The sequence below is a fragment of the Nannobrachium achirus genome (genome assembly GCF_963921795.1).
Source record: "Nannobrachium achirus genome assembly, chromosome: 13".
Taxonomy (NCBI): Eukaryota; Metazoa; Chordata; class Actinopteri; order Myctophiformes; family Myctophidae; genus Nannobrachium; species Nannobrachium achirus.
The window spans coordinates 36,784,953-36,798,601 of NC_137833.1; the positions used below are offsets into that span (position 1 = coordinate 36,784,953).

Genomic DNA, 13,649 nt, shown 5'->3' on the forward strand with positions numbered 1-13,649 from the left:
AAGGAAAACAAAAGCACGCATCTACTGTAGCTTCACTGAATATTCCAGCCATGGACTTCCACGGTACCAGCCCGGGCTGAATGCGCGTGCCGTCTTGCCAAAATGACGTTTTGGAAACACAAGATTAGCGGGCTGTGATGGTGTGTTGTGCTTAAGCCAGTGCTGTTAGCAGCGGCCACTGCTGCGTCGTGTACGGCGAAGCTTTCAGGCTGTGTTGCGGTGGTTGTGGAACTCAATGGATCGGGTCGAGGAGCAGCAGGTCTACCCTCCTGCGTGCTGCTATCGGCGGCCGCTGCTGCGTTGCGAACGGCGACGCTTTCAGCTTGTGTTGCCGTGCTTGTGGAACTCAATTGGGGGTTAGGGTTTGGGTCGGGTCGAGGAGCAGCAGCTCTACCTCCTGCTCCCTGTGTGCTGTTATCGGCGGCCGCTGCTGCGTTGCGAACGGCGACGCTTTCAGCTTGTTGCCGTGCTTGTGGAACTCAATTGGGGGTTAGGGTTTGGGTCGGGTTGAGGAGCAGCTGTACCCCGAGTCGACGACGGCTCGGAGCCTGCCTCTGGACTGACTGGAGCCGTAGCAGCAGTGCTACTCGCGTCGCGAGGTTTAGAAACCAGAAATCGACGCATATTGACCGAAAGAGCCAGAGAAAGAGAACAGAAGTTAAAGTGAAACAAGCTGCAAGCACAACTAAAAAACAAACTGTTCCTTCTCTCGATTAGTTCCTTAATGCGCTGGACAAAACTGAAGTTAGTTGGCAACCAGAAGTGGTGCGTGTACTTGTCTGTCGAGACGAGACTGACTGCTGTTCCCTCCTACGCATTCAACCCATATCGGGGGCGGAGCTGCTGGCCTGGCTGGAACATTATTATTTGTTTTACTTATTTTGAGGTGCAGAGAGGGAGAGAGATGGCATTGGCGATCGGAGTTTTTAAAATGTATATATAATGAAATGGTGTTGGTTTTGGTGGTGCGACAGCTGTAGCATAATATTAAAATATATATATATATATATATATATTTTTATTTTTATTTTTTCATGCCATCTTGTTTGGTGGGGCAGACAGGGCATTTAGGGGGGCAATGCCCCCCCTTGCCTATGGGGAGATCCGGCCCTGCTACACAGAGCTGCCTCTGTACTTCACAAACACCAGGATACTGACCATGATAATGACACCAGGATACTGACCAAAACATTTCTGTTGTAATGGTGTTGTAATTTCAAACAAGATTTCAAGCCTTTTTTTATATGAATGCAAGAACATTTCTATTTCAGCATGCTAACTTTCCAGAAAGAGAAAGGTTGTAGTTTCTATTAGCTTAGAAGCCCCATCGATGATGCCATTGGCAGGCAAGAAAAACTGAAAATCTGCGTGGCAGAATGGGATTTTTAATGTCTTTAGTTACTTTTTACTCTGGCAGTGGATGAGTTAAAGGGTAAGTTCACACAAAAATGTACTTGACAATGGAAAGTAATTGCTTGTCATTTACTCGCTCCATGATGTGATGAATAAAAGGAGAATTGTTGTTTGCATAACATTCCTCCTGGGATGGGTGAATGAAGACATTTCGAAACAAAGAAAAATACATGATGAATTGAAATAAACGGAGACTGTTATTAACAACAGAAAAACTATATCAGAAATCCTTTGATAAACTCCAAAACAACACTCATTATGTAATCCTATCCAATTTACTCCATTTAGTATTTTCATCACAGACATTTAAGCATCATATCTGCTGTAGACACTGTAGTTTCCAATAAGAACTGTAAAGTTATGCTAAAAAGCCTGCCTTATTGAATTTCCACCACAGGAAAATCGTAAGTAAGAAGAAAAAGCATTTGATGATGAAGCCAACAAACTTTTCAGCACGCACCTCTTGACTTCTTTGACTACTTCTGTTTCAACTTAAACCATTATATGTCTTCCATATATATTACACAACACATTTCCAAGCTGATGGGGTCAACTGCAGTACACTTGGCAGGCTGTGATAGCCACCCATCTGCTCTGAGTCATTCTAACTCTCATTAGTCACAGGACTGTGGTATCCACGGTATACAGTGACATCTTCACCACGGATATTTCTACTACCGTTCACCTCACCCTCCGCTTTCAGTTTCCGCTGCAGTCATTCACCTTAATTTTCTGCTTGACTTTGCTTCCTGCTTTTCTATAGCCCTCTCCTTCCTCTAGCCCTTTCTTTCTCATCTAGTCAAAGATGCAGGCCACCTCTGGTCAACACAGCAGCTGGGAATGGGATAACTGGCATTTTCAGATATCCCTTCAAGGGCCAGGACCTGGCCTTCAAAAAGCTCAATCCTTCACCTCTGACAAAGTCTTTCTCCCGGACCAAAAACAGTCCTTTGGAGATTCGTAGCTTTAAAGGCCCCTTCCCACTGGGCGCGATAACGATATGTCGGCGAAGGCATTCACATTCATTATGACGGCTTTATCGTTGTGGTGTGGACGCTACCATCCATTTCAATTGTAAAACAATATTATTTATCGTTATCGCGCCCAGTGGAAAAGGGCCTTTAGTCCCCCTTTCGTAACTTGGACAAAATCAAATGCAGGTACATAGCTAGAAAAGTAATGTAGTGTTGTTAGTCCCAAAAAGCTGCATTTGATTAGTAATGTTATGATCATGTGGGTGTAGTGCAAAATTACACAGGAGGGATTCTTTTTCTTTTTTTCACAACCATTTATTTATTTCATCCAGAGAAAAAGCAAACAGCAGGTAATCACAACGAGGAGAGCACACCCACCACTTTGGAGTCAACAGCAGCATGTTCTGTATGTGTAGCCTGAGTCTGTGTGCGTCCATGTCTATGTTCCAGAACAATGAACGGCATTGATCGTCACAGCGGTCCGTGCTCAACATGTCCCTTCTACACCTGTGGCTTGTTTGTTACTTAAAGTGGCAGGGGAGAGACGGAGGCATCGAGACATCAGCATCTCCGACAGTGTCTAGCTGGATATGAGTATGCCGTGTTGACGAACGTGACAGCGCCCTGTCTGACCCTAAAGAACGATAAGCCCAAATAGACTTTATTATTGCAGTCTCATACCAGCCTCTGGGGACAACAGGATGCACGGCGGGCTGTGTCACCCGCTGACAGAGACATGAAGGAAGGGAAAGGGGAGAATTTAAGAAAATCGAATCCGTACAAAGCAAAGGAACCCCCACTCGCATTCAAATCCAGTTCTAGCGTTCACGTGACACAGACAACACATGATCAAGTTTAAAGTGCATAACTGATTAGCTTTGATTTAATAAAAAGCCGTTTTCTTTCCTCACTTGCATATTAGATCAGTCAATATACAGTGCAGTTACTTTAATCTTGGCTGATATAGACAAGCCACAAAACCTACCTACACTTAATTTTGACATCGTTAATGTTAGTTTCCAACAATACTGCATCACAGCATCTCTGGTAAAATACATAAGAGAAAAATGCAGAGACAGAAACGAAGTCGTTCCTTACATGTTATGTGAAGACAATATGACCTGCTACTTTACGTTTCACTGGATGGGATAACATCTTAAATACATAAATACATTGCATAAAGGCAAACGATTTCAGTCATTGCTGAAATTACAATTATATTATGTTGATTCATAAGAGATTTGAAAAGGGGGTAGTTTCAACAAAATTACATTACATCATGAGACTGTAGGCTACGATCTCTGTTGCTAATATGGGTAAATTAGGTGGAAAATGCAATTGAGACTACAGTAGGTAAACCCTGGAGACACAATAAAGCAATGGAGGAGAACATTGTCTCAATTGATCAGCAGCTTCACTCCAACACAATTAAATACGTTTTACATTACATATACCGGTACTGTGTGTGTGCGTGTGTGTGTGTGTGTGTGTGTGTGTGTGTGTGTGTGTGTGTGTGTGTGTGTATTTTTAATTAGATGTTGTATAGTACTATAGTGTCAAGACTGGAAGCGAGGTCAGAGAGAGGGGAGAGTAGATATGCTAGACATGTCGGGAGCTGGATTCTCCCTGCGACTCACTGACTAAACCAGCCACCAACCATAATAATTTGAAGGTAATATGGAAGGAGTACCACAGTGCAGTTCAATGCACTTCGAAATAACGTTCAAACAAAACGTCTTTGGTAGCGTCTTTCCGGTTGCACGATGGGAATAAAACCGTATCATTATAGCTTCATTGGAACACGAAGTGAGTCAAAACTCCACATTAGGATTGATCCAGTTTAGCTGGGCGGTAGGAATTCTGAGCACTCTTATATGCTTGCTGAGGCTAGCGAGACCGAGTGGCTTTGCTGCTTATCTGGGCAGAACGGAGAGAGCCATTGATTGGGAGATGGAGTCGAGCAGAGGCGGGTGGTGGCAGGAAAGATGGAGCCCTGCTCTACCTGGCATGGTGTCCCCTCTGGCCTGAGGGCAGACACACCTCCGTCTTGGATGTCCACACACACACACAGAGAAACCCTGGCAGCCATAGGTGTCTGGAGAGATGCACACAGCCGGCTGCATTGATTTCCTGCTTGGCATTACTAAGCAGTGAGTGACACGCTGTGAGGATTGGGCCATTCTCCGGACCGCAGCACACACAAATAAACACGCTGCAGTCTATGTTCTGTCTCTCCCTCCATCTGATCCCTCTCATGTTTGCGCACACGCAGACACAGATTTAAATACGCATTCACACACACACACACAACCTGTTCATTTTTGTTGCGTTGCCTTCACCTCCTCATCACCGCATCTGTCCTCTTTTCTTCCCTGCCCACTCCCATTATCTTATTGTGCATCTTTTCCCCTGCATTCCTCCCCTCCATGTATCCGACCCCCCTCCCTTCCCTTCTCATTAAAAGAAATGGGTTTTTCTTGGCTACACAAAGCACTGCTGACTGCTTGGGTCGATTGGCATGCCATCTTACCGCAGAATAGGTAAACATGCTTTATCGTTACCACGCATATTACACATGGACACATGCATGCAGGCACGTGCATGCACAGACACACACACACAGACACACACACACAAGCATGTGTCCTATTCATCTAGAGGCAACCATCTTGTTTTTCTTTAACCCTCAATAATGGAGCTATGGCCAGGGTCCTTAGAAAGTATTTTTCTATAGAAAAACTAAAAGACACACAGCCACGCACTCTATGTATTACATCCTAGAATTGATCGGTTTCTATTTTTGTTAGGAGTTTTGTTAGCAGTACAATACATGAATGTGTATTGTTGCGACCGAAGGTCGCATTATACCCTGAAAAACCTTGTAGCTTGTCTGACTGTCTGTACAGGAAGTGATGTCAGTGTGATGTCAGTGAGTCAGTGATGTGGTACAGAATGACTCATAAAAAGGATGTCACGTGACATCACTTTCTGTACTGACAGTCAGACAAGCTACGAGATTTCTCAGGGTATAAAAGTCCATATATGGTCATTCCCAGAAAAATAAAAAATAAACTTTTATGTCCATACAGATTTCTGATGTCATAAATTCCAGGTCGAAAATGAGAATATTAGGGTACCATATATGGCCCATATATGGAGATCCACAGGCATCAAAAACCAAGGCCCTAACTCACCAAGGCCCTGCTTGGCATTACTAATTAACGTAAGTTTTTTATGAGCATCTCCATGTATGGGCATAACATATATTGTATGTATATGGATACATATTCTTCTTCTTCTTCTTTCGTGTATCATCGTCATTAATAAAGGACAAAATAAAATAAAAAGTCCATATATGGTCATTCCCAGAAAAAGAAAAAACCTTTTATGCCCATACATGGAGATTTCTGATGTCATAAATCCCTGGCTGAAAATGAGAATGTTAGGGTACCCCCTTATGCCCATATATGGAGATCCACAGGCATCAAACCAAGGCCCTAACTCACCAAGGCCCTGCTTGGCATTACTTAAGTACGCTTTATACCCATATATGGAGATTCCTATATTGTCAATATTAAGGACATTATTAAAGATATTATGTTATCAATATTAAGGACATATATGGGCGGCATGTTCCTTCCTCCGCATCATCAGCGCCCACACCCTAGGTGGGGTTGGCGATAGGGCCTTTCTGTGTGGAGTTTGCATGTTCTCCCCGTGTCTCCTAGAGTTGATACCCTCACAAAAACATGAACAAACTCCCCCCAGAATGACAACTAGAATCGTCAGAGAAACGCTGTGGTTGGCCAGATGGCCAAGGGCGAGGTTGCATGTCACCCTGAGGTCGCAAGTCACCCTGAGGTGTCTTACTAGTATACTATGGATGTATTACTGAATGAATGCATGTGCCTGTGAGTTGTGTGTGTGCCTCCGAAAGTTGCCAAGCTGCACGTGCAAGTTGTGTGTGTGTCCATGAGTGAGTGCATGCACACGTGACCCCCTCTGAGACGTTCTCTAACCCACCCCTCTGTCTTTCTTTTCTAAGCATGGTTATTAGACGCAACAGACCGGACCTTGCCAGAGGGGTACACCAGACAGTGGCAAGATATCAGTAAGGGGAGGAGGGGGGCAGTGTTGCTGTCAGTGGGCAGAAACTCTCCATGGAGGAGTGATAAAGAGTGATAAACCCGATCCCCACAAATCTCTTGACTTGAAACACCACAAAGCCCTAAGGCTTCCCTTGCCTAACCTGAAGGAAAAATGGCCCACAAATACCCAAGTATTATTCCCAAGTCCTTAAGCCAAATAAATGTCAGCTACTGTAGCCCACTGGGACGGGACCGAATCCACACAAGCACACACGTATAGTATAGATACAACACAAAACAAGCCGTTTTGTTTCAGACAGTGTGGTACTTCAAGGACCTTTGTGTGTAGAATTATTTCCTGCATTTCTGTCTGCACAGACCTACAATATGCATGTGTGCATGCTTTCCGGCTACTCTTTCTTGGCACATAATGAAAGCTAATTCCTATCTAACCTCCCACTTCTCCAAAGTATCTCCAAGACCACCACCACCTGATGGCTACTCCACTTCATTCCACTATAATAGGCCTCTCTCATCTCTCTTCCATTTCCAACAAGGTCTGCCCACTCAGTCAAGTTCACAGATGCCAAGTGCTCGCAGGGTTCACAGGGGTTCACTTTGAGGCTACATGAATTGAAATGGACAGTGCACCAGACTTTACGAAACCCTCTCTTGAAGGAGCAAGTTGAAAAGCTGCCTTTTTATTTTCCTCTCACCTCCGCCTCTCATCTCTCCCTATGTCCTTCTTTCGTGGCCATGCACACAGATGAGGACGAATAATCTTTCACAAGCACATTCTTTTTTCTTTCTGAATAGGAAGGCTACAAAAAAAAACACACATCTGCAGCCTGTCACCTTTGCAGTTATGTCACTTTTATTCTCCCTCTTTCTTTCTTTCTCTCTCTCTCTCTTCAAAGACTGATTTTGGTTTCCTTTTTCTCCTCATGCGCTCTATGGGGCTGTTAAGTATGACATCATTTGTAGGCAGAGGAGAGTTTCTGCCCCCAGTTTCCGTGAATCTTTTTACTATTTTTACTATTTACACCTTTTTCTTCTCTTTGTTGTTGAAACGAAAGTGTTAGAATTATCGGATCTGTTGAAAATAGCGAGGGACAGAAAATGCTCTGGTGGCAGATTCTCCTCTGCCTACAAAATGATGTCACGGCTTAAAGCAAAGTTCACATACCTGTAACCTCTGCACGTACAACCCTACAGTATGTGAGGGCAACTGGACTTGACATCTGCCGTTTAAAGTGTAAATAAACTGGCAATACCTTCAGGTCATACTGTATGTGAATGTAATTGTATACTCGCCCCCTGGGCTCTATGTTAAAATTCAATAAAAAGATTTGAAAAGAAAGGTAAAACCTTGAGGGAAATGCATATATATATATATATATACTGTATATATATAGTACGTGTAAAAGAAAGGTAACACATTGAATAGTAACACCCCATGTTTCACGATGAACAACAATAATGTGCGTGTCAAATGTGCAAAGCAAATAAACTGGACATTTTATCCGTCTGATTTTCCCAGCAGGAAATCATCCCCAGTTCATCCTCAAGTTAATTTCTGCTAGGACTATTTCAGCAGACCGTGTGGATTTAGAAAGTACCATTTTGAATTGTGGTTAAGACGAGGCCGTGCTACATATTGCTTTCTGATCGGCAAAGCAGGGCTTTTCAGACCTAGACAATGTCAAAGCCACTAACACAGGGAGTCCCTGAAGTGTGACCACGTGAATGTGTGACCTTCACACAGTGTTATGTGTATGTTCTTATGCGACACACAAAGACCACACGTCCTTATTAAGTCTGGGGCTGGATGAGGAACGAGAGCTGAGATCTCAGTCTCATGTTGTGATGAACGAACTTGGGCAGCTCCTTAGATGATCTTTGGCTTGGGGAGGCGTGAAAGGCTGGGGGTGGACAGGACCCTGGTTGCCCTGGGGTCATACTCCTCCTCCAGGCTTGGGTTGGGGGCTGTGGTGTTGGTGCTCCCTGGATCCTTCCAGAGCCCCGACGCTGTGCGGGGCTGAGGGAGCGAAGAGCAGCCCGGAGACCCTGCAGTGAAGCAAGGCAGGCCTCTGGAGGGAGGGGGCAGCTGCTTGGTCCTGAGGTTAGCCGGTGGCGCAGAGCAGCCCCCCGCTTTACGTGGGACAGAGCCACCGGTGCCCCCCCGTGGTAGCGCTGGCACCGACACTCGCCTGTGGAGGCGGGGGGCCTGCAGCACGCGGGGGCAAGCAGATGCAACTGCTTCGGAAGTGCCAGCGACCAGCCCCATCTCGGTTGGAGGACTAGGCTTGGTCCCAGACTGAGCAGCTGAGGTTGGGCGGTGCCTGGTAGTGGCCCCCTGTGGCACCCTTGAGCCCCAGTAGTCATGGAGGCGGAGGTGGCCGCTGACGAGGAGGCTGATTTCATCTGGGTTTGGGGCCGGAGGGCCAACCAGGCGAGAGGTATCCATCATGGTGCCTCCAGATGCCTGCCCAAAGTCTAGGTTGGCTCCGCCCTCTCCAGCGCTGCTTGGTGTGGGGTCACTGTGGACCTCTGTGGGGGGAGTTCTTACTAGTTTTTCCTGGCGCAGGTGCTCTGTGAGGCAGGTGCTGGAAGGCTGTAGTATTTGAGGCTGTGGACGGAAAAAAAGAAAATGTCAATCATATTTCCCCGAAAATGTGTTTCTTCAAAATGAAAAGCTGTAAAAATTCGAAGTATAATGAAGATGGAGCTGGAGCTGCTCTTTATCATGTCCCAGATTCTTTTTTCTTTTTTTTTTCAGTGTCTTTGATCCGGGTAAAAACCAAGCCTTTGAATTTGGAGTGGATAAAAACGAGAAAAGGAAAACGCTTCCGTCTTTGATTTGACTTACAATATTTTTTCCTTTCGTAGCATTGGCAGCCAGTCACAACCTACCTACCCCGAATGAGAGGTGCGGATACATAGCCCTTGAGTCAGACAGGCACGCAGTGATAACCTGGCTGGCTGCGTGTCTGGGTTCTGGGTCTTAGATGTTGGTCGCTGCTTTACAGGGTCCTCAAAGACATGTCTTAGACCTGAGATGTCTGCTGCCTCTGGGGGAGCTTGGTACAGTAAGTCATTATTCGTGAAGGACTACAGCTACTGCTACTGCACATGGTATGATGGACCACTGTGTGTCACATGCATGCAGGGATTTATTGTTGAGCTTTGTGTTGCTACAATAGAGGGTATGCACGTCCACTGGGACCCGCCCCCCTAATCTAGACTGAGTGGCAAAACATTGAGCAGCATGGAGCATTGGAGTTTGGAAGTGCTAGTTGCAAATCACTCAACGGCCCTGCATACCACCTGTTTCTAATTTGCACATAATGCAGGAGGCAGCAGGATGTTGTGTTGTTGAAAACGAGTGCTTCCAAACTCTTACACTTGGAAAAATAAAAACCTGCACAGAATGTCTTGACAGAAAGTAGCTCATAACATGCCTATGGTGGATTTTTATGAAACAAAAACTTTGCAGATAGAAAGAGGATAATTCAAGCTTTCAGTACAGCCGCAATGTTGGTGAGTTAACTTTGTTTAATACAATCAGATAGGACTTTTCTGTTTGGATGTATGGGCTGTCAATAGCAGAAATGAGTTTTTTGCCACTCAGTAGGCGTGTTCCCACATAACATCCAGCAACAGTGATGTCACGCGCATACCCTCTATTGTTGGTGAGGTCTCCCTCGTAAAAAAAATCTGTGATCTCAATGGGTCAAACCTGGTTAAATGGAGGTTAAATAAAAGGATAAAAATATTGGCAGTATATTAATGGGCGATATATTAAACACATTTTGGCAATGGAATTTGTAGTTTATTTGTTTTGGGGGCATTTCTATTTTTTTAACAAGATACACAACATTACATTTATTGCCAATATTGCTCTGGGGTAGGTTGGTAGAGTAAGTCATTAACGGTGTACATGCGCAAGTACTTGAATATAATGCTTCCTGCATAGCTGCTCCACCCTAAAAAGTAATAATAATTGCTAATAATAATAGTAATTTGCAATAGCTATGGCTGTACTGTACTGTATGTGCAATGTGTAATACAGGAGACTTGACCAACATGTTTTTCACATTAACCAGTTCAGCATGGTGGTATCCACCATCCAGCCAGTCTGGAACATAATGTAGCTCTATATGCTATGGACTATTATTTTAATATTTGCTCCTGGCACAGATGTATGTGCTAACTAGCTCTAGTTGGGTATAAGCTGGCTACCAGAGGCAGCACTAGCCGACGACGATTGGGGGGGGACATGTCATGTCATGTCTGTCTGTCTGTCTGTCCGTCCATCAGTCCCTCCTGGTACACAGTGTGTAACAACAGTCATGACAACTGTATAATATGCCTTTTTGATACACTCGGACTGAAATACCTGCAAAAAAGACTCTTCCCTAGGGTTACAGCTTTGACTCCAATTACAAGTCAAAGGCTACTTCAAAGGCTATGCACTCATACAGGTGCGTACAAACCACAAAGCCTATACCGAGGAAATGAACATGAAAAGATTCAGGAAAAGACTGGAATACATAATTAAGAATGAAGACAGACCGTGTAAAAAAGAAAGAAAAAGGATATGTATTTCAACAGGTTTTAGCTACTCTCCCATTACTGCTGTGTCAATCCCATGTAGTATGTGGGAGTGGTGGTGGATGACAAGACCATAGCGCCATCTGCTGGCTCCACACCACCACAGGCACTCACCAGCCTATGACAGTAACCCTTCCCTAAGTCTTGGTTTTAATTTCTCACTGGGCATCTTCAGAGACATTCTAGTGTTTTGCCATGGGCGAGGCAGGGCCACAACATGCAGCTAAATATAGTCTGTGTGCTGAAAAGAGCTGTGAGCACAGAGATTACATTACAAATTATTAAAAGACTTCGAAAGGATACGTCACTGAAATATAGCTCTAAAATCCATCATCCCAATAAGAGCCATGACAGCTCTGTCTGTGATAGGGAGAACAGCTTTTGTCATTCATAACCAAAAACCATAGAGAATCATTTGTCCCCAAGTTATGAATATGTGATTACAGAGTTCCACGGAGAATTACACGGAGGAGATGAGAAATGGTGACAGAGGAAATTTTGCTGGATAATTTTCAGGGAATCAGCATAAACATAATCTGCAGCAACGTATACACTGTAAAGTCATCAGTGTTAATTTAAACATTAAGGTCACATTTCTACACTCTCAGAGTTAAATGAACACGGAGGATTTTACTGTGTACTGTACTGGTATAACATCTCGCTTTTGAACAAAGCACTTCCTTGCAGATACTGTACTGTATTTGAAAAGCCCATGGCTATATGAGTAATTCTTAACCCATTTAGGCCTAGGACCGAGTGCCGCGCTGTGAGCTTGTAGATCTGCTATTTTTGAAAAAGAAAATGTGTGCAAATCTTTGAATATATGTATTTTTAAAGCGAACGTTTGCAACTCAAATTTTGCTTCTGGGTGGTCCCTGGAACTAGATATTTTGAGATGGGGGTCCGTGGCCAAATACATATCACGTTGGGGGTCCTTCACATGAAAAAGAATTGAGAATCACTGACATAGTGGTCTCTCAAGAACAGACTAACTGAGCTCCAGTTGAGTGAAAAGGACCTTTTCTTTGACGATGGCTGGCCAGATTGCTGACATAGAAACATAGGTTTTTCAAAAAACCTTAGAAGGATTCAAAAGACACTTATAGAATCGGGTCAAAATTCAAATGTTCACGATTTTTCAAAAATAGCAGATCTACAAGCTCGCAGCGCGGCACCGAGTGCCGCGCTGTGAGCTTGTATATCTGCTATTTTTTAATAGTTAAAGCATAAAATAATAATACACCATAATGTGTACCCGTTCTAAATGGGTTTTAAAGAGCTTTTCACAGTGAATTCATATCAGTGTAGCGCCTCACCCTGGACGGTACTAACACCAGTATAAAAAAGATGAGACGTTCTGAGTTCTTATATCCTGAGTTAAAGTGTTACCTTTACTCAAACTCTGTAGTGTGTGATGAAATTCAAACACAACCTGTAAATAAGTGCTTCCAGACACTGCATGTATAAAAAACAAACGCTTTACTGAAATGATTTGTTCAGAATTATGAATAGCCCCAACTGACAATAAAGGGTTAATACTTTTGTCAACCGAATGAACGGACAGTATTAAACATGAAACATTTCCTATAACTAATAAATTGGTCTACTGGTAGTACACTTTAAATTATGAACCTCTAACCAGTGTTACTCAAATATATTGACTTTAAACAAAAATAAATCTACAGTATAGCCCTTTAAAAGAAGCCAAAAATATTCAAAAGAAAATAGTAAAACTAAAACCTTCCCTGTAGGCCCTGTATCTAAATTATGAAATGAACCAAACACACTGTAGTCACCTTAACATAAAATGTATACAGATACCATCAAAATGTGGGCCCACACACACATCCACACAGACACACAAAATAACAAACGTTGCAGGCCTGTTGATGTTGGGGTGATGTGGCAGTAGATGATACCTCTGTCTTCAATAGGATGGCAATAGTCACTCAGCAGGGGAGATAGCTGAAGAGATGAAAAGATGATGACTCCACAGCTAGCAGAACCACTTCTTCTTCAGACAACCTGGAGCTCACAGTCCAGAATTGCAACACAGCTCAGTAGAACCTCTTCTTCCTCAGACTACCTGGAGCTCCCAGTCCATCATTCCAACACCCCTCAGCAAGGATGACAGTCTTTAGGTCCAGTAGCTGTTAGCTAGTAGCAGGCTAAAGAATGAATGCTAGTCCTTGACTCCAGTTAGCCACTTAGCAAAACAGGGCCAAATTGTTTACACTGAAAAATAGCTTTACACTCTGTCTTGCTATTACTCACTCAAACAACAGAATATGACTCTTGTCAATACTCTTGACAAGCAAAAATGTTCTTTACCAAAAACGATTATTTTTAACAACAGAAAATGTCCTCAAAAACGTTTTCTTTTCATTCCACTCTCATTCACTTCCTCCTCTCTCCTCTCTCTTCCCTTGACTCCTCCCCTCTCTCCACACATTCCCTTGTCAATCCACTTGAATGTCCCACCCCATAACCAATGACAGTCAAGTCTGAGTGAACATTTTAACATGGCAAATAAGTGTAAATTAACAACCTATTTATTTAA

The 13,649-nt window shown here is 43.7% G+C and overlaps 1 protein-coding gene across 2 annotated transcripts in view; it reads right to left on the minus strand.

Moving 5' to 3' along the window:
* Positions 1-4,799: 4,799 nt before the first annotated feature.
* ccser2a (coiled-coil serine-rich protein 2a) overlaps positions 4,800-13,649 on the minus strand; it is a 115,751-nt gene continuing 106,901 nt past the window's right edge. The window contains exon 10 of one of the 2 annotated variants that reach the window (XM_080740440.1): positions 4,800-9,104. In XM_080740440.1, coding sequence (XP_080596566.1) covers positions 8,364-9,104 — 741 coding nt within the window. In that variant the 3' untranslated portion in view covers positions 4,800-8,363. The remainder of the gene's footprint in view (positions 9,105-13,649) is intronic. The other variant, XM_080740441.1, reaches the window with a different exon arrangement.